This window comes from Hemitrygon akajei, chromosome 6 (genome assembly GCF_048418815.1).
Source record: "Hemitrygon akajei chromosome 6, sHemAka1.3, whole genome shotgun sequence".
NCBI lineage: Eukaryota > Metazoa > Chordata > Chondrichthyes > Myliobatiformes > Dasyatidae > Hemitrygon > Hemitrygon akajei.
The window spans coordinates 175330182-175356258 of record NC_133129.1 but is presented as its reverse complement, the minus strand read 5'-3'; the positions used below and the strand labels follow the sequence as shown (position 1 = coordinate 175356258).

Genomic DNA, 26077 nt, shown 5'->3' with positions numbered 1-26077 from the left:
TGGAATGGGCTGCCAGCTATGGTGGTGGAGGTGGATACAATAGGATCTTTTAAGAGACTCCTGGACAGGTACAACGCGCTTAAAAAATAGAGGGCTATGGGTAACTGTGGGTAATTTCTCAGGTAAGGACATGTTCAGCACAGCTTGGTGGGCCGAAGGGCCTGTATTGTGCTGTAGGTTTTCTATGTTTCTATGTCATGATATAATAGAACAGGACTGAAAGCTTTGACTATGAATGTGAGGATGAACAGGCTTTGCATGGTTTATGCTTGTAAATATTTTTTATTACAGATAGTTTATTTTGATATATAAAAGATTAGTTTTAAAAGGAATATCCTGAGGCAGTGTGTTAGGGAAACTGTGGTGATCTTGGCATAAGTGGGAAAGACTTAACTAAGGGGACTTTCTGATAAGATGATGGGCAAGTACTTGAAACTGAGGTTTGTAGGAATTTCTTCGGGGAAATGGTGGTGAACCTTTAGAATTCTACACCTTGGGAGTTGTAGAGGAAAATTCATCGGAGATATTTAAAGGGGAGGTAGTTAACCTTTTGATAGATAAGGGAATTGAGGGCTATAGGCAACTGCCACAGGGAAGGAATTAAAGCCTAGGACAAACCAGCCTTGTGACCTACTTCTATTCTTATTCAGAATCAGGTTTACTATCTCTGACATATATCATGAAATTTGTTGTTTTGTGAATTATCACAAGACATATATAGTATATACATTAAAAAAATTAAATTAGTAATGCAAAAAGAGGAAAAGTAGTAAGGTAGCATTTGTGGATTCATTGTCCATTCAGAAATCTGATGGCAGAGGGAAAGAAGCTGTTCCTAAAATAGAAACACACAAAATGCTGGGGAGAGGGGAAGGAGTACGAATTAGCAGGTGATGGGTTAAGCCAGGTGAGGGGGAAGATTGGTGAGCAGAATAGGGGGTATGAAGCAAGAAGCTGGGAAATATTAAAGGGCTAAAGAAGAAGGAATCTAATAGTGGACTGTGGGAAAAAGGGAAGGGGAGGCACACCAGAGGAAGGTGATAGGCAGGTGGATCTTCAGGCTCCTGTACCTCGCTGATGGAAGTAATGAGAAGAGAGCAATGTGCTTTTGTTTGAGGCATCATGTATTTAAAAAAAATTAAGTTCCTTACAGCGAGCAGCTTTGTTTGGAATCGGCAGGAGGTTATGCAGGAGTCTGCTGGAACTGTCACGCTACCGTATTGATATTTTACTGTGCATCCAATAGAACAAGCTGTAGTATTTGATAAGCTGCAGGCAATTAAACCTTGGCTATTGATCTCCTTAGGTCTGTTGGCCTATTCATTGCCACTGTACAATAGTATTTCAGGACCACTATTTTATATATTCTACAGTCTGGACTTCCATGCATTTTTTTACATTTTATATTTCCTTATATAAAGCCATTTGGCCCATTGAACATAAAACATTTCATCACAGTACAGGTCTTTCAGCTCACAATGTGCTGACATTTTAACCTACTCTAAGATCAATCTAACACTTTAATCCTACATTTCCCTCCATTTTTCGATGTCCATGTGCTTATCTAAGAGCTTCTTAAATGCCCCTAATGTATCTGCCACAACTATTACCCCTGGCAGGACATTCCATTTACCACTCTCTATGTAAAAAATAATACCTCTGACATCTCCCACCATACTTCCCTCCAATCACCTCAAAATGTTGTATCCTGGTGTTAGCCATTTCTGCACTGGGAGGAGGTTTCTTCCACTTGATCTCTGCCTCTTATAACCTTTTGTACACCTCTATCAAAGCTCCTCTCGTCTTCCTTCGCTCCCAAGAGAAAAACCCTAGCTTACTTGTCCCTACACTCATAAGACATGCCCCCCAGTCCAGGCAGCATCCTTGCAAATCTCCTCTGCACCCTCTCTAAAGCTTCCACATCTTTCCTATAATAAGGTAACCAGACTTAAACACGATATTTCAGGTGTGATCTAACCAGGGTTTTATGGAGCTGCAACATTGAGTTCATTCAAGCTCAGAAAGCAATCCCATTCCCCTCTAATATTCCCTATAACTATTCTCCTTCTATTTCCTTCAACCACCACTGCCACCCCCCCCCCCCCCCACCCCAGTTTCTGCAGCTTACCTACACGTAGGGAGCATTTCAAGATGGTCATTTAGCCTTCCAACCAGTGTGTTTTTAATATGTGGGAGGAAGCCTGTGGATTTGTGGAAGTGTGACGGTCACAGGAAAAGTGTTCAATCTCCACACTGACAGCATTCAAACTGGGTCATGGGTGCTGGAAGGGAGTCACAATGTATTTTTTGTGACCAGTCAGGGTTGTTAGCCCTGAGCTGAACCTCCAAACTGGAGTACAGGTAGGCCACACTTAGTCTGGCCTCTTCCCTTTGACCTGTTTGGCATGGGTGACTCTATCAAGAGCCAAAGCCCAAGGCCCTGACTCCAGCCAACATACCTCTCTGGTAAGGCACGCAAGTTCCAAACCCTATGACAAGTCTGCGGTCCTCTTGGAAGTTAGGACTGAGTGTGGAGAGGGAAAATGACCTATATAAAGAGCAGAAGGGAAGTGGTGAGGACAGATTCCAGGGTGATTGGTGGACTGACTTAGTGCAATTGGAAAAGCCAGAACACAGTGAATGAGAATAACAGAGGGTTCTGAGACTTAATATAATGGTATAAATATCACTTTAGTCAAAGTTTCTCCTCAGCAGCCTATGATAGTGAGCCCCAGATAGTCACATCACTTTTGGTGAAAAAAAACTTTCTATTAATTCCCACTGATGTTCATACAGTACTGTGCAATAGTCTTAGGTGCTTAAGAGTTTTGCACGGAACTGTAGTAATTTTATGCATTGCATTGTACTGCTGCGGCAAAACATATTTTATTGCATGTGGATTGAGAGCGGAAAGGGAGCAGAGAGAGGGGAATCGTGGTTGGGAAGAGGGGAAGGGAAATGGGAGGGAGTGGGAAGCACCAGAGAGACATTCTGTAATGATTGATAAACCAATTATTTGGCATCTAATGACCTTGCCTGGTGTCTGAGGCTGGGTATGTCTATACCCTCACCACCCACCCGCCCCTGGCACTTCTCCTCTGCTACCTTTGCTCTGCCAAACTTAAAAACTCACTCTCTGCTCCACGTCAAATACAGTGCTGTGCAAATGTCTTAGGCACCCCAGCTATTCAGTGCCTATAGAAAGTATTCATCCCCCCTTTGAAGTTTTAATGCTTCATTATCTTACAACATGAATCACAGTGGATTTAATTTGGCTTTTATGACACTAATCAAAAGAAAAAGACTCTTTTGTGTCAAAGTGAAAACAGATCTCTACAAAGTGATCTAAATTAATTACAAGTATAAAACGCAAAATAATTGATTGCATAAGTTTTCACTCCCCTTTAATATGACACACCAAATCTTCACTGGTGCAGCCAATGGTTTTAGAGGTCACATAATTAGTTAAATGGAGATCTGCCTTTGGAGACCCGTGTGCAAACAAAGATTCATCAATTGATTATAGTAAAAATACACAGGTATCTGGAAGGTCCAACTGCTGGCGAGTCAGTATCCTGGCAAAAACTACACCATTAAGACAAAAGAACACTCCAAGCAACTCTGTGAAAGGTTATTGAAAAGCACAAGTCAGAAGAAGCATACAAGAACAGTTCCAGATCACTGAATATCCCGTAGAATACAGTTAAGTCAATCACCAAGAAATGGAGACAATATAGCACAGCTATAAATCTGCCTACAGCAGGCTGTCCTCAAAAACTGTCCGCAAGAAGGGGACTAGTGAGGGAGGCCACCAAGAGACCTATGACAACTCTGGAGGAGTTACAAGCTTCAGTGGCTGAGATGGGAGAGACTGTGCATACAACCACTGTTGCCTGGGTGCCTCACCAGTCACAGCTTTATGAAAGAGTGGCAAAGAGAAAGTTACTGCTGAAAAAAGAACTGATGCACCATCAATAACTCACTCTGAGACGTAAGAAGCGAGATATCGGCTTTTATTGACTGGAAGAATGAACAACACTACATCCTGGGGAATGAGGCTGGGCAACAGGCCTCAGTCGCCTTTATACAGGGGTCTGTGGGAGGAGCCACACGAGCAGTCCAGACAGGTATATGTAGTTCACCACAAGAACTCACATGAAATCTCAGCGTGAGTTTGTCAGAAGGCATGTGGGAGACTCTGAAGTCAACTGGAAGAAGGTTCTATGGTCTGATGAAACCAAAATTGAGCTTTTTGGCCATCAGACTAAATGCTATGTTTGGCCTAATTCAAACACCACACATCATCAGGAACACACCATCCCTTCCTTGAAGCATGTGGGGATGCATGATGCAGCTACCACCTCTGCAGCAGGCCCTGAAAGTCTTGTGAAGGCAGAGGGTAAAATGAATGCAGCAAAATACAGAAAAATCCTGGAGGAAAACCTGATGCAGTCTGCAAGAGAACTACGACTTGGGAGAAGATTTGTTTTCCAGCAAAACAATGACCCCAAGCGTAAAGCCAAATCTTTGCAGGAAAGGCTTAAAAAACAACAAAGTTAATGACCTGGAGTGGCCAAGTCAGAGTCCAGACCTCAAGCCAATTGAGAATGTGTGGCTGGACTTGAAAAGGGCAGTTCACTCATGATCCCCATGCAATCTGCCAGAGCTTGACCAGTTTTGTAAAGAATAATGGGGAATAATTAGAGAGTCCAAATGTGCTAAGCTGATAAAGGCCTATCCATACAGACTCAGGCTGTAATTGTTGCCAAAGGCGCATCTACTAAATCCTGACTTGAAAGGGGTGAATACTTAGCAATCAATTATTTTGAGATTTATATTTGTAATTAATTTAGATCACATTGTAGAGATCTGTTTTCACTTTGACACAAAAGAGTTTTGTTTCTGTTGATCGGTGTCAAAAAAGCCAAATTAAATGCACTGTAATTCAATGTTGTAAAACATGAAAACTTCCAAAGGGGTGAATACTTTTTTATGGGCACTGTATGTATGTGCCTAAGACTTTTGCACAGTACTGTACCTATTATGTTAAATCTCAAAACCTCTGTTACTCTAATTCACTAAGTCACCACTACATTATGTGTTCTTTTACATTCTTTGTCCTCTCCTATTTTGCTTCCCCGTAATGAATTCCGTTCACTAATTTTTGACCCACCTAACTGTTGATATCCTCTCAATGTCTTCTTCATTGTTGATGAGAATACGGGTAACAACTCTCCTGATCTTCCCAACATCATGACCTGGGATTGCTTACATTCTTTATTTAAAGATTAGTCAAGATTGTGGTTTAATGTTGTATTGAAAAAAATTAAACTTTGCCAGGTCTTTAAAGGATTTTTAGATTTGCATTGTTGGATTAAGAAGTCAGAAGATGATATTTTTGTTAAGTTAGATAATCTCTACACTTGCTTATAATTTTTATCTTTATATGTGTAATTTTTCAGTGAACTTTCCAGTAATTGCAGAGGAGCTTATTCTGTATTTTACTCATAGCTTCTTAGTTTTTCTGTAGTAGATATCTCACCACTTGAATCTGGCTATTTCACTGGTTATTGCTATCACTGGAATCTGCATTGTCTAAGCTGGTGGTCATGGCAGAATGGACAGTGCCTCGGGAAGACTGGATTAAGCAGGCATTTGAAAGTAGGAAAGCCAAGTACCAGGAGCTGGTAGAACAGTGCCAGAGACAGGGGTGGAGGGTACAATGCGAGCCTATAGAGATGGAATGTAAAGGTTTTGCTGGCTGCTCGCACTGCAGAACCTAAGGTCTCCTGGGCATTATGGGAGATGCAAAGAAAAGAGCCATCAGGATCATCCCAGAGGCTGCTGAGCGAACCTCCAGATGGCTATGGCTCAAAAGGTGTACTTAAAGCAGAGTTTGAGAGTTTCTTGATTAGTCAGGGCATCAAAGGTTATGGTGAAAAGGCATGAGAATGGGTATGAGAGCAATAAAATATCAGCCATGTTGGAATGGCAGAGCAGATTTGATGGGCCAAATGGCTCAATTCTTCTCTTAGGTCTTATGCTCCCTGAGTATTTAAAAAAATGGCTGAGTTTCTTCTGAAGTTCTGTGATTCAGTGACTATGGTTTGGAGTGAACCATTTGACTGCACCTTACAATATACATTAATCTAATTGTTTTCTCACTGCTGTTTCTGTGAGTTTGCTGTACTCATATTGCCTCTTGTCATAGCATCATGTCATATCAAGATATACCACTCAACCCAACATCTTCATTGAGTAATATGCTCCCTTATCACACACAATCCAGGCCCCTCTCCATAAACCACCACCCCTCCCCTCCTTTTACACCTCCCACTGCCTCAGTGAAGCAGCCAACATTATCCAAGACCCCTTCCCACCCCAGTCATTCTCTCTTCTTCCCACTCCCATTCAGCAGAAGATACATTTTGAGAGCAAAAGTCCCAATGAAGAATCTTGGCCTGAAACATTGACTGTTTATTCCCTTCCATTGACACTGCCTGACCTGCTGAGTTCCTCCAGAATTTTGTGTGTATTGCTCTGGATTTTCAACGTCTACAGAATCTTTTGGGTTTAAAGTAAGAGAGCGTGTATTACCAGGATCAAAGACAGCTTCTAACCCGCTGTTATCAGACTCTTGTATAGACCTTTCATACACTAAAAGATATACTCTTGATCTCCCAGCCTACCTCATTGTGGTCCTTGCACTCAATTTGTCAACCTGCACTGCACCTTTGCTGTAACTAACATTCTATTCTGCCTTCTGGTTTTCTTTTTACGAGTATCAATATATCGATGTATGACATCTTCTGTCTGGTTCACATGTGAACAGAAATGATTCTCAGTATCTCGGTACCTGTGACAGAAATAAATGATGAACCAATAAACTACAGGATGTGGAAACTGGAGCACCCAAAGGAAACCGATGAGGTGACAATGAATACATGCAAACTCTACACAAATAGCACCAGAGCTCAAAATTGAGCCTAATTCTCTTGAGTATGGAGGGGGTGACTCCCTAGCTACACTACCCTGTTGCCTCTATGAGATCAAGAAATTCTGCAGATGCTGGAAATCTTGAGCAACAAACAAAATGCTGGAAGAACTCAGCATGTCAGGCATTATCTATGGAGACAAATAACATTGACTATTTATTGTGCTTTATCGATGCTGCCTGACTTGCTGAGTTCCTCCAGCAATCTATGATAACAGTGGCTACTTTTCAAAAAGACTTGAATCTAAAATGCTTTCAGATCATTTATATTTCAGTTCCTTCTTCCCTTGCTTCCTCAACAGCTATATTCTTTCAAGGATGAAGCTTCTCCTATCTACCCCTCAACCATCAGGCTCTTGAACCAGTGGGGATGTTCACTCAATTTCACTCACCTCATCACTGAACTCATTCCACAACCTATGGACTCACTTTGTAGGACTCTTCATCTCATGTTCTTAATATTTATTACTTACTTATTTATTATTATTGTTATTACTTTTGTATTTGCACAGTTTGACATCTTTTGCACATTGGTCATTTGCTTATCCTGCTAGGTGCAGTCTTTCATTGATTCTATTATGTTTCTTGGATGTATTGAATATGCCACAAGAAAACAAATCTGAGGGTTGTGTATAGTGACCTATGTGTACTTTGATAATAATTTTACTTTGAACTTTGATCTCATTTTAAGAACAAATGCAGACCAGGGTTATACTTTGAACTTTGACTTTCCGTTCAGCTGGTCATAAATAGCCTGAGGTTAGGGTTCAAAGAAAGCTGTTGAGGTCCCCCATTCCTATTGATAACTCATCTTGCTTAGTGAACACTAAAAATAGATGAAATGGTCACTTAATTAATTATATACTTAGATGACGATCCTAGAAGCAAATTGGCTGCAACATTTGCCAATATTCTAAATCTATTAGAATCAAGGAATCATAGAGCTATACAACACAGATACAGGTCCTTCAACCTAATTGTCCATGTTGACCATTGTGCCCACCCAGCTAGTCTCAATTACCTGTGTTTGGTCCGTATTGCCTGAGGCCCCTCCCCTCCATACACCTAACCAAATGCTTCTTAAATGTTCTCTATTGTACATACCTCAACTATTTCTGGCAGCCTGTTCCATACACTTACCACCCTCTTCATGATAAAGTTGCCTCTCGGGTCCCTTTTAAATCTTTCCCCTCTCACCCCTAGTTTTGGTTTCCCATACCCTGGGGAACCAACTGTGACTGTTCAGCTCATCTATCCTTCATGTAATTTTAAACATTCTATAAATTCACCTCTCATCCTCCCACATTTGAAGGAAGGAAAACCTTGCTTGGCCAATCTCCTCTATAAGTCAGGCCCTTTAAGACCGTAAGACCATAAGGCATGGGGGCAGAATTAGGCCATTCAGCTCACCAAGCCTGCTCTGCCATTCCATCATGGCTGATTTATTATCTCCCTCTTCCCTTTTCTCCAGCCCTCTCCCCATAAACTTTAACATCCTTACTAATCAAGAATCTATCCTCTTCTGCTTTAAATATACCAATGTCTTGGCCTCCACAACCGAATTACACAGATTCAACGTCCTCTAGCTAAATAAATTTCTCCTTATCTCTGTTCTTAAGGGACATCCTTCTATTCTGAGGTTCTGTCCACTGGTCCTAGATTCCCCCACTATAGGAAACATCCTCTCCATGTCTACTCTATCCAGGCCTTTCAACATTCAATAGGTTTCAATGAGATCCCCCCTCCCATTCCCAAACTCCTGCGAGTACAGGCCCAGAGCCATCGAATGTTCCTCATATGTTAACAAATTCATTATGTTAACAAACCTCCTCTGAACTCTCCAATGCCAGCTTTCTTAGATAATGGGCCCAAAACTGCTCTAATTACTGGCAACATTCTAGTAAATCATTTTTGCTCTCCTTCTAACTTTACTACATTTTTTTTATGATTGGTAACCAAAACCGTACATAGTACTCCGATGTAGCCTCACTAATGACTTATGCAACTTCAATATGACTACAGATTAACCAAGTATTTGAATGCAAATTGCTGAAGATGTGAAGAGTACTGAATTACTGCAAGCTACATGTTCTTTCTAGACAAGATATTCTCTCAATCAAAGAACATAGAACAGTACAGCACAGGAAATGGCCCTTTTAAGATAGTAATCAAATAAACTAATCACTTCTGCCTACACCATGTTCATACACTTATGCTTTCCTCACATTCATACAAACATCTCTTAAAAGTCCCTAATGTATCTACCGGTACTTCTACCACCACCCCAGGCAGCCATTCCTGGCACCCACCACTCTCTGTGTAAAATAACTTGCCCCTCACATCTCCTGTTAAATTACCCCCTCTCACTTTCAGTGCATGCCTTCTGGTATTAGATATTTCACCCCTGGGAAAGAGATACTGTTTCTCTATTCTATCTATACCCCTCATTATCTTATAAACCACTATCAGATTTTCACTCAGCCTCCGCTTCTCCAGAGAAAACAACCTACGTTTGTCTAACCTCTTGTTATAACACATACCCTGTAATGCAGGCAGCATCCTGGTAAACCACTTCTGCAAACCCTCCAAAGCCTCAACATCCTCCCTATGATGAGATGACATCCACCCCAAAATAAAATATTTCATCAGTTACAAAGTGCACTGAATATCTAAGATCCCCTTCCTTTTATCTATGTGCTTTGATTTGAAATGTTCTTAAGCAATCGTCTTTTAATGGCCCTGCGTCTTAGTTTAAGAATATAATTGTCCTGAAGCCAATATCCTTTGAATACTGCAACAAATATGAATCAGTTGAATTCTCAATGGAAGCAGGGTGATAATCTTAATAGTTATGATTCAGCAAGTACCAACCAGGGTTGCATTCTTGGACTGTTTATAACTTGTGCCTGATTGGTTGCGATATTGGATTTGAAAGCTGACTCTTTCATCAATAATTCATTTAGCAAGTACAGAACCAATGTGCAAACTAGAATGAACATTGTAAACTACTGGAAACAAACTCAGAGGATTCCATCCTTACATCTAGAGCTCTTATGCAGAGGATGGTGAGGCTCTGAAAATCTTCACCCTTCAGGGATGAGGACACCAGATCAGTGGAGGCGTTCAAAGAGGAAGGAGATAAATACTTAAAAGAGCTGATGAGGCCTGGGTTATATCAGCCATGATCACCTTGAATGGTGAACGATCGAATAGTTGGAGTAGCTTAACCTTGCCTCTATTTCTTTCTGCATCAGTAATAATCAGTCTGAGCACCCCTCCACAAAACTATCTGTACCAACACTCTATATAACATCCTGTATAAAAAATTTCACACTTCCTTACTACACTAAGACTTGCCGGAACATTTCTAAGGTACTGTGATGCTGACCTTGAATACTACAGCAAGGGACACTCAGGTCCAAAGTCTCTTACCATTGAAAACTCAGATTTAGAAGAAAAGTCTGAGATTTCAACTAGACATAAAGCTTCACAGAACAGAGAATCTGAAGGGAGAATTAAATATGTAGAAGTCAATGAGAACTGGGAGGCAATTTTGGTAAATGAAGCAGGAAGAATAGAGTCTTAAAGCACTAAAGCACTGAAACAGGCCCTACAGTCCATCTGCCATGCCAAATTGCTATTCTGCTGAGTCCCATCAACCCACATCTGGACCATAGCCCTCAAAACCTCTTCCATCCATATGCTTGTCCAAACTTCTTTTGTCTGTTGCGATCAAACCCACATCCATCTCTTTTACTGGCAACTTGTTCCACATTCTCAACATCCTCTGAGTAAAGAAATTCCAACTCAGTTCCCCTTAAATATTTTACCTTTCACCCTTAATCTATGACTTCTATTCTAACCCCACCCAAACTCAGTGGAAAAAGCTTGCTTGCATTAACCCTAGCCATACCTCTCATAATTTTGTATACCTCGATCAAATCTCCCCATATTCTCCTGCACTCCAGGGAAAAAGCATAAGTATTACTGCTAATCCATATGGGAGTTCAAGAGAATGGTAAATGTTTAATTGCGTAACTGTGAGGAATGAGAGACTGGAAAGCAGTTCTTTTCCTCCCAATACTGACAGGTATAGTTCTCTTTCACAAAGGTTTTTTTAGGATCAGAGCGAGAGCCAAATTTTAACAAAAACATGTTCTGTAGATACTTCCAAAGAGAAATTGTATACAGGAGTGTGATTTCGAATTTGGCATTACCTTCTAGGACTGAACTTGGGGAGAAGAGATTAAGTGGGCTCCTTTATTAAAGTATGAGGCGGCGGTGGTGGTGGAGGGAACTAGTGTCATACCAAGAGTACTTACAGTATGTAGTCTTTGTCTCCTTACAAAAACAAGGACAGTTTGCCTTTTAGGAAATGTTTTAACAGTTAATTATTTGGAATATGTGTGTTCCATAAACCATAAGAGTCCCAAGAATATGGTGTCTTCTGGTGGGTGACACATGTCCCAACTCCCTAAACCCTGTCCTTCATCTACATGGTGGTGAGTTGGAGTGCAGTTCAAACATAAATTATTTTGTTTAAAGTTCAAAGTAAACTTATTACAAAAGTACATATATGTCACCATGTACAACCTGGAGATTCATTTTGTTGTGGACGTACTCAATAAATCCATAAAAGAATCAATGGGAGACCGCAACAACTTGGATAATCAAGCAGTAAGATCACTGACAAGCGCAGAATGCAACTATGCGCAGATCGACCAAGAGGCTCTTAGTCTAGGATGGGAAGTAAAGAAGTCCCACCGCTATCTCTGCCAACAAAAGTTTACGCTAGTGACAGATTAGCAGCCCCTTGTGTCCACTTTCAATCCCAGGAAAGGAATTCCAGTGATGACTGCTACCCAGTTACAACGTTGGGCATTTTTCCTAGGAGCCCACTCTCATGACATAGAGTTCAAGGGTACCAAACAACACATCAATGATGATGGCTAATCATGTCTTCCGCTATTGGCAACTGAAGAAAAGCAGTTTTCATACTGCATCCCAGCAGAACTGTTCCACACTGCTTTGGTGATCAGTTACTGGTAAGAAATTTGAATATACAAAGGGAAGCAAGGATTTGCCTAACATTGTCAAAAGTTTCTGAAATCGCCATGCCAGGATGGCCAGCTCATGGTAACCCTAATTTTCCAGAGTTCTCAGTGAGACAACACCAACTTTCGGTCTGTCAAAGAACATGTGTGGATCTCGTATTGTGGTTCCCTCTAAACTGTGCACCAGAGTGTTAGAAAATCTGTATGAAGGACACCTGGGTACAGTCAAGATTGAAGATTTTCACCCGGAGCTATGTGTAGTAACTGGAAATAGATAAACAGATTGAAGACTTGGCCAAAAGCTGTTTGGGATGCCATGAAGTCAAATATGCACCCCCAAAGGCACTGTTACACCTGTGGGAGTGGCTGTTGTCACCATAGAAAAGAGTACATATTGATTTTGCTGGCCCATTCATGGACTCCATGTTTCTGATTGCTGTGGATGGTCATTCAAAGTAGCCAGAGTTTAAACCAATGAAGTCAACCACCTCAGCAAGGACTGTCTCCACCCTGAGGACTATCTTCACCAGAAATGCCTTACCAAAACAAATTGTGAGTGACAACAGACCACAATACACGCCGGAAGAACTCCAACTTTTCATGAAGAAAAATGGCATCAGATATTTCAAGTCAGTTCCTCACCACCCAGCAATGAATGGGTTAGCTGAAAGGTTTATCCAAACCTTCAAGAAGTCAATTAAAGTGATGGAAAGGAGGGCATTTCTCTACAGCACAAGGTGGACAACTTCCTTTTTGTGCATCAGAACTCTGTTCATTCAATGACAAATCAAACACCTGCAATGCTGTTCATGAACAAGAATCTGAGATCTCACATAGAACTGAAACAAATCTGCGGAGGGAAGTGCAGAATGAACAGTCAACCTGTTACCAAGTGAAGCAGCAATGAGCTTCAAGATAGGACAGGAAGTCCTAGGGCATGATTACTGAGAAGAGAAGAGGACACCTGGTAGGATAACTACAAGGACTGGACCACTAATGTACATAGTGGCTGTTGGAGATCAGAATGGAGATGTCATGTGGACCGGATACTGGATGCTCAACTGAAGAACAAACCTGAGTCAACTGCATCCAACAAGTTGGACACATTACATTCACTGGACTTACCTCTCAGTGACGATGTTACTGACAGCAATGTGACACCGGAAACCAAGAACGTTGTCTTAGACAAGACACCTACCAAACCTAATGCCACTCCACAGGTCCAAAGGCATCATCCTGAAAGAAACAGAGTGCCATCCAAAAGATTAAACCTTTAGAAGTGTGAAGTTAGTTATGGACTGTTATTGTGAAAGCATGTTTATTTGGAATATGGGTGTATGAAAGGGAAATTGAATGATTTGTGCATATACAGTTTTATGTTGCATTAATCTAAAGGAGGAGAAAGTGTAATGTATGGAGCTATAGCAGTGACTCCCACCCCCCACCCAGCGCTACGTATTGATCTGTTATCTGCGCATGCACTGTTGTCTGTGCAAGCAGATTGTTTTCTCTCTCGGTGCGATGTGATTACACCATTTAAAGCCATCTCCCACGTGTGTGCTTTCTTTTAATTGATATGTGCTCGCGCACATGAACAACAGTGTTAGTAATAGGAAGGATACTGATGTGGATGCAAGGACAATGACTCTGATATGGCTGCCACAATTGATTATATAACAAATATAATCTTCCTGACATAAGAGGAGAGTTTGAGTCGACCAGGCCTATGTTCTGCAGAGGTGGCATGGTAGCATAGCAATTGGTGTAATACTACTAGAGTGTCAGTAATCAGTGATCAGGATTCAATACTACCACTATCTGTAAGGAGTTTATACGTTATACCCATGACTGTATGGGTTTCCTCCCACATCCAGAAACATGTGGGTTAGGGTTTGTAAGTTGTGGGCATGCTATGTAGGCACTAGAAGCACTTGCAAATACTCGACACTTGCAGATTGCCCCCAGCACACAATCAGTTGGCCATTGCCGCAAATGACACAATTCATTCTGCTTTGATATCTTAGCGTACATGTGGTAAATTAAGCTAATCCCTTCAAGGTTAGAAAATTGAACAGGGATCTCAATGAAAGAAATAAAATCATAAGGATTCTTCAGCTGTCCAGTGATTTTCGATGATGACTGAGGCCTGGGCAAGGTTGTATGGAAGACCGGCAGTTGCCCAAGCTACAAGTCTCCCCTCTCCACACCACCGATGTTGTTCAAGGGAAGGGCATTAGGACTCATACAACTTGGCACCGGAAAATCATAAGGATTTGGCTGTCGGACACTGTAAAAAATGTTTGCCTGGCTGGAGAGCTTAGAGCAAAGGTCACAGGCTCAAGATAAATGTGCTAGACATTCAGTACTGAGATGCTCACCCAGCTGGCTGTGGAACCTTGGAGTTCTCTATCCCAGAGAAATCATCAGTTAGGGAAACACTGGGAAGAGAGAAGGGCAGTTGTGTGGATACAAGAGATACAGGATAGTTCAGGAAGATGGAACTGAGGCATGGATTGAATGGACAGTCGGAGACTTTCCTCCAGAGCAGAAATGACTAATAGGAGAGGGCATAACTTAAAGGTTTTTGGGGGAAAGCATAGGGAGTTGCCTTTTTTTTTTACACAGAGAGTAGAGGGTGCATGGAACGCACTGGCAGGGGTGATGGTAGAGGTAAATACATTAGGGATATTTGAGACTTTTAGATAGGCATATGGATGAAAGAAAAATTCAGAGCTGTGTGGGCAGGAAAGGTTAGCTTGATCTTAAAGTAAGTTGAAGTGTCACTACAACATTCTGGGCCAATGGGCTTATACCATGCTGTAATATTCTATGATCTATGTTCTAAATTGTGATATTGAAGGGGGGATAACCCTGAGCTATTTTTTTTCCTGTTATTGAGTTCTTACATTCAGTCAGAATCTATGATGGTAAACAAGTTTTGCAAAGGTATTGGTAAAATGTGATATAAATGCATCATAAGTTGATGATGTATGTCAGAATGCCAGTGAGGCTTGTAATGCTCTTTTTACCTTGAGTCAACTGGGTGATCTATTGCTTCAATATAATCCTGAAATGGGCGAACCTTCACTATTGCATTTTTAGCTGTAGTAAACACCATGTAAGCTCAAGATTCTGGCCATTTGAACAATACTGGGATATCCTCCTGAGATATGGTGATTTTCTGCATTGAACTTATTGTTCTTGAATTAAAGGGATAGGTTTGATTTGTTTTTACTGGGGCCTGTTGTTGTTCCTTCTCGTGCCTTTTGGCGCATTGGGTGGCATTTTTGCCATCTCCATAGCATTTGATTTTCTTTTAAATGAGGTCAAGTTGCTAGCTCGACGCTTATCCCAGCACAAATGGAAAGTGTGCAAGGAGTTGGCTGGATTCAAACTCAGGATTATTCACCTCAAGGTCCAGTGTTGATGCCACTATACCACCGGCTTTTACTAGGGCAAAGAGCTTAATTATTTCCAATGCATTGACAGTAATTACCAACCACAAGCCAACCATTGATAAAACCTAAACGTAATACCAGGACACCAAAGGTTCCTCAGACCTTGGCAATCTTGAGAAACACTCACACACAAAATGTTGGAGGAACTCAGCAGGTCAGGCAGCATCTATTGAGGAGAATAAACAGTCAATGTTTTGGACCAAGACCCTTTGTCAGCATTAATAAATCAAGGCCCTTTCTGATGAAATGTCTCAACCCTAAATGTCAACTGTTTATTTCCCTTTGTGGATGCTGCCTGACCTGCTGACTTCCTCCAGCATTTTGAGTGTGTTGCTGTAATATAAGGTCCCAAATTCCATTTAATTGACTGTGTTAGTGATGGGAAGGATACTGAAGTGGATGCAAGGAATATAGGTCTGATGTAACTCCCACAAGTGATTATCTAACAGATACTTTAACCATGGACATGCAAAAACCTGATGCCTTCTTAGAAACATAGAAACATAGAAAATAGGTGCAGGAGTAGGCCTTTAGGCCCTTAGAGCCTGCACTGCCATTCAGTATGATCATGGCTGATCATCCAACTCAGAACCCTGTACCGGCCTTCTCTCCATACCCCCTGCTCCCTTTAGCCACAAGGGCCATACCTAACTCCCTCTTAAATATAGCCAGTGAACTGGCCTCAACTGTTTCCTGTGGCAGAGAATTCCACAGATTCACCACTCTCTGTGTGAAGAAGATTCTCCTCATCTCGGTCCTAAAAGGCTTCCCCTTTATCCTTAAACTGTGACCCCTCGTTCTGGACTTCCCCAACATTGGGAACAATCTTCCTGCATCTAGCCTATCCAATCCCTTTAGAATTTTATTCGTTTCAATAAGATCCCCCGTCAATCTTCTAAATTCCAGCAAGTATAAGCCCAGTCGATCCAGTCTTTCTTCATATGAAAGTCCTGCCATCCCAGGAATCAATCTGGTGAACCTTCTCTGTACTCCCTCTATGGCAAGAATGTCTTTCCTCAGATTAGGGGACCAAAACTGCACACAATACTCCAGGTGTGGTCTCACCAAGGCCTTGTACAATTGCAGTAGAACCTCCCTGCTCCTGTACTCGAATCCTCTTGCTATGAATGCCAACATACCATTTGCCTTTTTCACCGCCTGCTGTACCTGCATGCCCACCTTCAATGACTGGTGTACAATAACACCCAGGTCTCGTTGCACCTCCCCTTTTCCTAATCTGCCACAATTCAGATAATAATCTGTTTTCCTGTTCTTGCAACCAAAGTGGATAACCTCACATTTATCCACATTAAATTGCATCTGCCATGAATTTGCCCACTCACCTAACCTATCCAAGTCACCCTGCATCCTCTTAGCATCCTCCTCACAGCTAACACCGCCACCCAGCTTCGTGTCATCCGCAAACTTGGAGATGCTGCATTTAATTCCCTCGTCTAAATCATTAATATATATTGTAAACAACTGGGGTCCCAGCACTGAGCCTTGCGGTACCCCACTAGTCACTGCCTGCCATTCTGAAAAGGTCCCGTTTACTCCCACTCTTTGCTTCCTGTCTGCCAACCAATTCTCTATCCACATCAATACCATACCCCCAATACCATGTGCTTTAAGTTTGCACACTAATCTCCTGTGTGGAACCTTGTCAAAAGCCTTTTGAAAATCTAAATATACCACATCTACTGGCTGTCCCCTATCCACTGTACTAGTTACATCTTCAAAAAATTCTATAAGATTCGTCAGACATGATTTTCCTTTCGCAAGTCCATGCTGACTTTTTCCGATGATTTCACCTCTTTCCAAATGTGCTGTTATCACATCTTTGATAACCGACTCTAGCATTTTCCCCACCACTGATGTCAGACTAACCGGTCTATAATTCCCTGGTTTTTCTCTCCCTCCTTTTTTAAAAAGTGGGGTTACATTAGCCACCCTCCAATCCTCAGGAACTAATCCACTATTTCTTGGGCTACTTCCTTAAGCACTCTGGGATGCAGACCATCTGGCCCTGGGGATTTATCTTGAGTTACACCATCCTTGGTGTCCACTGGAAAATTTCATTTGCAGAATCTGAGGATACAATTGTGTCCCGAAATACAAAAGCACAATCATTTTGGTAGGAGGTAAAATGCTGCGGAGGAATAAGCTGATGGACCTTATTTTGGTTTAGAGAAATCCCCTCAGTCTGGTATCCATTATATGGAGTGCTTGTTCAATAAAGTGTTTACTTTACTTCTGTGGTTTCATACCTCATTATTTAGTCATTCACTGAATGTGAACATTGCATGCAAGTACAATACCTATTGTCCATCCTTAATTGCCCTTGTAACGGTGGTTGTGAGTCTCCTTCTTGAATTGCTTGAATCGTTACTCTCCTCCCAGAGTTCTGGGGTGAGCTCAACACCTCAGCAAAAATAGTGAATGGTAATATGCTTCTGGATGTGTGTAACCTGGAGGAGAAGATAGTAGTGTTCCTATGTACATTAATACAGAATGAATCCCTTCTAGAAAGGTACAGGCATAGAATCAGGAGTAAAATGGGCCTACAATGGGTAGTTAAAACTGCCCAATGCACCACTGGCACCAGCCTACTCGCCAATGAGGACATATATACAGAAAAGTATAAGATAAAGGCCAACAACATCGTAAAGTATCCCAGCCCCCCTGCACATGGGCTGTTTGTCTCTTTCCCATCAGGAAGAGGCTGCACAGCACCCATGCCAGGACCACTAGACTCAAACACAGTTGTTTCCTTGAACCATCCGACTGAACAACACCTCCACCCATCTACCCACCCCACCACCACTATGTATACATCACTTAGCATCACTTTGTATGTATCTAATAGTTACTTCTACATTGTGGTTTACAGAATTGCTATTATATTTATATTTATGGTGAGTTTTGATTTTTATTGTGTTCTTTATGATTATTGCATTTTGTTATGCTGCATTGATCCAGAATAACAATAATTTTGTTCTTCTTCACACTCATGTACTGAAGAATGACAATAAATGATCTTGAATCTTGAAGAATCAGGAATGTCCATTATGTGAGATCTATGATTTAACTCTAGATTTCCCATGATTGCCTTTTCTTATACAAAATTTATCACGTTCAGATTTTAATTTAAATGGAAGAGAATATCACAGTTCTGTTAACTTTTGTGCATAGATTCACTTCACAATTTGATTCTTGAAAGAATTGGCCTGAAATTTTAGACTCTGTCAGGTCCCAGTGACTCCAATCACCTTTCTTTATATCCTGGGTCAAGTCATCTTAATGTTATGTAGTCCTGAATACATCATATAACCATATAACAATTACGGCACGGAAACAGGCCATCTTGGCCCTTCTAGTCAGTGCCAAACGCTTACTCTCACCTAGTCCCACCTACCTGCACTCAGCCCATAACGCTCCATTCCTTTCCTGTCCATATACCTATCCAAGATCGAACCTGCCTCTACCACTTCTACTGCAAACTCAATCTGTATTCTTCTAAACTTCGGGGACATTTGTGAAAACCTTCCTTAGTCTGACTTTTAGAGACCAGACCACTACACCATCATTTATGTATTGCACTGCCCTACTGCTCAAAACAACATATTTCACAATAGACAGTATGTCACTGGTTATAAACTTGATTCAGATTCACCTTCACTCACCCTTAAGGACATCAAACACAAAATGCTGGAGGAACTCAGCATCTATGGAAACAGTCAATGTTTTAGACTGAGACCCTTCACCAGGACAGGAAAGGAAGGTAGCAGAAACCAGAATAAGCAAGTGGGAGGGGAAGGAGTATGAACTGGCAGGTGTTAGGCGAACAAAAGAAAAGATGCAGATGCTGGAAATCCAACAACACACACAAAGTATTGGAGGAACTCAGCTGGCCAGGCAGCATCTATGGAAAACAGTACAGTCGACGTTTCGGGCTGAAACCCTTCAGCAAACCCGTCTTGCTGAAGGGTTTCAACCCAAAATGTCGTCTGTACTTTTTTCTATAGATGCAGCCTGGCCAGCTGAGTTCCTCCAGCACTTTGAGGTGCTAGATGAAACCAGGTGAAGGGGAAAGTGGGGATGAAGTAAGAACATTCTTTAAGGATATCTGTCTTTTTCATAAATTAGGCTAGACTGCAATGTTCAAATACAACATGAAGTATTTGATTTTCATGTGGCTCTATGCTGTATTGATTCCTATATATTACCACCAGGTATGAGAGGCCAGGAAATAAACTGAATCTCTTCATACCCGGCGCTTTTTCCCACTCTGGCCCTTAGAATCTGATTAACTCTATAATAACCAGAATATCCACTCTGCTGTAAAACAAAACAACTACGTCTCTAATTCAGTAAACAACATTTAACTTCCCTGTCTCCATGCAAAGCATTTTACAATTAAGTAGCCAATATTCAAAAGGAAATGGGCATCTATCACGAGATCATGCAGTCTTGGAAATTATTGCACAGAGTATTCAGTCCCTATTGCTTGTGCCAGTCAAAATATATATTTAAAGGTTTCTTAATTCTTAATTCCAAACCCTGTTCAGCCAGTTCCCGTTAAGAGTGGCGAGTGTTTTAAAGATTAAAGATTATTTAATGTCATTTCCAGTACGTAGTGTAAAGGAGAACGAAATAATAGTCTAATCCTTATAATCTAAGCATTTTGAAGGTTTAATGTCATTGATTTGGTTGAAAGTATTTATTGAAAGGCTGAACGTCTGACACAAACTCCGAATAAGCCTAATCTGGGTTTTTTTTTTGCACTAACGACTGTTTTATGACTTTGAATGATTTGTGATTGCCTTCAGAATGTGTTGTGATTTGTACACCGCTCCCCCTTAATGCACATTTCCTGGTGTTAATTCAATTATGTAATGATCATACTTCTGAAAAATAAAACCTGCTTGATGACGGCAAGAAAGCTACCACATTATTAGAGGTGTGGGCTGCTCGCAGCACGCAGCACTCGCTGGAATAAAAAAATACAGACACACAAAAAAAATCCACAGAGCTGGTCACCCGTCGCGGCAGGAGAGAAATGCTGCTTCGGTTTCCTTCGGGTTTCTTTCCCCGCGGCTTCCCCAGAAGATGTACCTGGTACTTGCTCAGTGGGAGGACAGCGGAATCCGGATTGCACGCATTTCCCATTGCTCCAGCGAGTCGCGGATGACATGTGATCACTCATTCATTCAGCCCATCATTCACAACGCTCCTCTCCCTTGCTATTGTTTCAGGGCTCCTTTATTTTTTATTGACACGCCGAAGCAATTGGTGATTAAACCTGCCTTTCCCCCCTAAACCCCCCTCTTCACTCCTCCAACCCATCCCGGCTGATCACTGTCCGGAGAAATGGCAATGATGAGCCGGCTGGTGAAAGTAGCGGCGGTGATGGGTTCTAGTAATGGGCGCTATCTTCTGGATTCTCTTTACAGCGACTGCATCATTGAAGAGAAGACAGTTATCCTGCAGAAGAAAGACAATGAGGGCTTTGGATTTGTGCTCCGTGGGGCGAAAGGTGAGGCATCAAATCCCTTCTTTAAATGCCGATTCGACCTTATTTGTGAGGAATGGGGGTGGGCAGCGTTATTGAGCACACGCGGAGCTGCTGTTCAGGTTTGGAGCCTTGTCGCGTGTCATGAGGCACATTTTCCAGGCTCCCTCTCACACTAATGCAGCACGAATTAAATAATGTTTTTAAAGGAAGCTTTAATGGCAAAAAAAATCTAAACTTGGCCATGGGATTTTATATATTTTTCAAAAGTGAGATGTTGAATATAACCCTTGTGGATACGATAATGGTTTTTGCCTCTACTCTAGCTGATACACCAATTGAGGAATTTACTCCAACTCCAGCCTTTCCTGCACTCCAATACTTGGAATCAGTGGATGAAGGTGGCGTGGCTTGGCAGGCGGGACTGAGGACGGGAGACTTCTTAATTGAGGTAGGCCAACGATGAACTCAACTCATTCCAAGTCATGTATTGTTGGTTCCTTTGGAAATTCAAGTTGTTTTTCATCAGCAGGAGTTGTCCAGTTGGTACTTGTCTAACGTTCAACTCCTTGAGGAACACTTATGGGATTAGTAGTAAAAATTTTGTTTCCTAGTAGCTGGTGACTTTCTAATATTGCCCTGATCTAAAAATTTGAAGCTGGGTCTTGTTAAACATGCTAATCATATGTTATGTGGATTGGACCTGTGTTGGTGTTGTCAATTGGTATGCAAAAAGTTATGGTTTATTTAGGTTAAGAATATGGTTTTTCCTTAATACCTTAGAAATGTGGTGTGAAGAATGGTGATGAATAATACTCTGAAATGACTTTACTCAAGAGTCACTCAAATTGTGGCCTTTGCCATTTGGCAATGGGTAATATTGGCCAGAATACATTGATTGTGCTGAGATGATAAGCCAACTACTTGAAAGTCTGAATTACAACTAAGTCTCTTGCTTATCCATTTTGATTCACAAGTGCCTCATAGACTGGAGTTGTGTGTGGGCCAGACGTGTATGTGACAGGTTTCACATTCCAAAGGACATTAGTGACTAAGTCAATTTCAATATTTAATGGGTAATAATTAGTATCTTTTGCATTTTTATTTGTTAAAAAAAATCTTTTCTAGTCTCTGAGATTGGAGCTGCCATATTTTGGCTCACTTTTTCTTTTGGAAATTGAAGTCTCCACACCAAGCGCTTGCAACTCTGTTGACATACATGCAAAATAATATATAAAAGTAATTTGTATTTGCCTCAAAGGTGACATAAATTTTTAATTTGAACTGAGAATTTCATTAAAAAGATTAATAGGTTAATAAGTAGTTCTTAAGGTTGCAATGTCCTACAGATTTTTTTTGCACCAGTCATGTCCATGGGATATGGGCATTGCTGGCATTTATTGCTCTTCACTAATGTCCATTAATGACCAGCATAAGTCACTCCAATCTATGTGGTGAATGAACAGGGGTTCCAAGATTTAGACCCATAGGTATGGAATGGATGGTGATCTATTTCCACGAAGATACTGTCTGACTTGGAGGAGAATGCTGAGGTGTTGGTATTCTTATCAGCTCATTATCCTGGTCCTTGGCTGCTGGTGGTTGTAGGTTTGAGATGTTGATGCCTTGATGATTTGTAGATGTTACTCACTGTACCTTTGATCACCCGTGACAAAGAGAATGAACTTCTAATGCAATGGATGGAGTCTCACTCAGTCATCCTGCTCTTCCTTAGATGGTGCTGTTGTGTCTTGAGAGTTGCTGGAGCTGTGTTCAAGCTGGCAAAAACTGAAATGTGAGGGGAACTCGTATTGTCAGCTCCTGAGGAGGGGGCAGTTAGAAGAAAGTGATTGCTTGAGAATGTCATTGAAGAACTTACACCTTAAATATGTAATGTTGGATGTGATGTTGAAACTTTATAAAGCACTGGTGAGGCTCCACTTGCAGTAAGTATTAGAAAAGATGTGCTGAAACTGGAGAGGGTTCAAAGGGGGTTCACAGAAATGCCTCCAGGATTGAATGGCTTGTCATATGAAGGGCCTTTGATGGTTCTGGGCCGATATTCACTGGAATTCAGAAGAATGAGGGGTGACCTCATTGAAACCTGTTGAATGGTGAAAGGCCTTGATAGAGTTTATAGAGTGGATGTGGAGAGGATGTTTCCTGTGTTGGGAGAGTCTAAGACCAGGGGACACAGCCTTAGAATAGAGAAGAGTCCTTTTAGAATGGAGATGGGGACATTCTTTGACCAGAAAGTGGTGAATCTGTGGAATTATTTGGCACAAGCACCTGTGGGTGCCAAGTCATTGTGTATATTTAAAGCAGACGGTGACAGATTCTTGATTGGTTAGGGCATGAAGGGATAATGGGAGAAGGCAGGAGATTGGAGCTGAGTGGAAAATTAGATCAGCCATGATTAAATGGTGGAACAGACACAATGGGCCAAATGGCCTTATTCTGCTCCTATATCTTATGGTCTTAAATATCCACGTAAAGGTAAAGTAAAAATCCCATCCACCAAAGCTGCCTGAAGCAAAACCTGTGGTTCCAGAATATAGGATGTCTGATGGGGCATCAGAAAACAAATATCTGCCATTTCTATATGTCATGAAAACTTTGCACCTGAAAAAGTTTGACTCTCTTGTCAAGAGACATGCATTTCATATAAAGTTATCCCATGGTTTGTGTTTTGCTTTGCTGATTGTAGAGAACTTCACTCTGCCTCATAGTACTACCCAGAGCTTCACTAAAGGCATCTGATGGTTCATGCATGGTGCTTGTGTCTTTGGTTTAGGTTGGTTTTACTTTTAAAACTGCAGAGTTTGTTCAGCCATTACTTGGTCATGTGCCTTTTGTTAGGAAATCAATTATCCTTGTAAACTTTTTTCCACTTATAAAGTAGCATGCATTTGATTAATTATATAATTGATTTATGTTGCAATGAAATTAATAAGATGTCCGAAAGCTGTGCCTGCAGGGTTGACGGAGTCACAGTGTGGTTATTAGTAATCCAGAAGCCTTGACTATTGATCCGGAGACATAAGTTCAAATCCCAGCATGGCGGCTGAGAAATTTAAACATTTGATTAGTTAAATGAATCTGGAATAAAAAGCTAGTATCAGTCACTGAATTATTATAGAAAAAGATTGTATGGTTCACTGATGCCCTTCAGGGGAGTAAGTTTTCTCCTTACTCAGCCTGTGACCTCAGATCTACAGCAGTGGTTGGGACATTCTGAAACAGTCCAGTAAGCTTCTCAGTTACCGGACAATTAACCTTGCGATGTTCACATCTTGTGAATAAATACAGCAATAAATACCACAGGGGGTATGTCAGAGGTAAGTTCGGCACACAGAATGGTGAGTGTGTGGAACACCCTGTCAGATGTGGTGGTGGAGGAAGATACATCATGGCATTTAGGAAACTTTTAGATAGGCGCATTGATGATTAAAAAATATAGGAGGGAAGGTTTAAACTAATCTTAGAGGAGGTTAAAAGATCAGCACAATGTTGGGGCTGAAGGACCTGTACTGTAATGTTTTGTTCGTAAGACCACCTTGCTTCTTAACTCCCTGTTCAGCCCCGCATGTCTGGTTTAGAGATTTGATGTTAATTAATCCTTGGTGAAATGGGACTTTGGCAACTGCTGAGATTTCAGGGTCTTCAGCTCTCATAGAAAAAAGAACTGCACAGAAACAGGCCCTTTGGCCCATCTGTTTTAAAAAGGGTAGTGGATTTGGAGCAGGGGTTCCCAACCTTTTTTTATGCCATGGCCCTGTAGCATTAACCGAGGGGTCTGTGGAACCCAGGTTGGGATCCCCTGTTATAGAGTCTTTGAATATTGTTAAGATGAAGATAAATTGGTCCTTAATAAGAAAAAAGAGGTGAAATGTTTTCAGGGGGTAAATGGGAATGCAGATCTGAGGTTACAATTGTCAGTGCAACTCCGCGGACTAAGAAGTTTGCTTCAGTGCTGTCTGTCTCCATGACTATGACCTTGTTCAGTGGGGCAGCAGGCTGAAGGGGTGAGCAGCCTGCATCTGCTACCAGCTCATTTTATATGTTTGGTTGATGTGGAAAAGACTCATAATAATAATTGATTCCCCAATAAAGGGTATCGGAATGAAATGCTGTGTGGGAGGGAAGGATTAGATTGATCTTGCAGTAGGTTTAAAGATCGGTAAAGCATCGTAGGCTGAAGGGCCTGTACTGTGCTGTTCTACGTTACAGCAAATTCTGACATAACAAATGGGTTTAATGATGTGCTTTGGGGAGTTTGCCACACAGTGAAAACTTACATAGTTTTTCTCTTTCTTTTTATTCAAAACGGTGTGTTTTGTGTGCGGAATGGCCTTGGTACAGTTTTCCTTCCTCTTCTCTCCCACTGCTCTTCTCCTCCATCTCCACACTGCAGATTATTTTCGGATTTCTGCACTGTTGAATTATTTGTTGACATGGTGACGACCAACATTAAAAGCTGCCTCCAGCAAAACGGCGTCGTTCTGTGAACCATTTCAACTCTTGCTGGCTTGTCATGGCATTAAAATATATATATTTTTAAATTAAGTGTATTTCCTTAATTTGAGAAAACAAAATGCATTTGTGATCATAAGGTGTTAATTTGAATAGCTGGGGAGTGGTGTCATGAGGAGCAAAGTTGTCCTATGTAAAACTGGAATAAAATTATTCCAGTGATCAAGCTAGCTAAAGTGTTGATTCAGATTTATAAAAATACACTAGGCCACATACATACTAGAGGCAAGGCATTGCTTTAAGACATAGGAGCAGAATTTGACCATTCAGCCCATCGAGTCTACTCCACTCTCATCATGGCTGATTTATTATCCGCCTCAACCCCATTCTCCTGCCTGTTACCCATAACCTTTGATATCTTTATTAGTGAAGAACCTATCAACCTCCACCTTAAGTATACCCTCTTACTTTGCCTCCATAGCTGCCTGCAGCAATGAATTCCACAGATTCACCACCCTGTGGGTAAAGAAATTCCTCCTCATTTCTGTTCTAGAGGTTTGTCATTTTATTCTGAGGCTGTGCCCTT

General features: G+C 41.3%; 1 protein-coding gene across 3 annotated transcripts in view; it reads left to right on the top strand.

Moving 5' to 3' along the window:
• Window positions 1-26077, top strand: part of shank2b (SH3 and multiple ankyrin repeat domains 2b) — a 1185964-nt gene that overhangs the window by 788722 nt on the left and 371165 nt on the right. For all 3 annotated transcript variants that reach the window (XM_073049802.1, XM_073049805.1, XM_073049804.1), the window contains 2 exons: window positions 20960-21042; window positions 21345-21469. In XM_073049802.1, the coding sequence (XP_072905903.1) occupies window positions 20960-21042; window positions 21345-21469 (208 nt within the window). The remainder of the gene's footprint in view (window positions 1-20959; window positions 21043-21344; window positions 21470-26077) is intronic.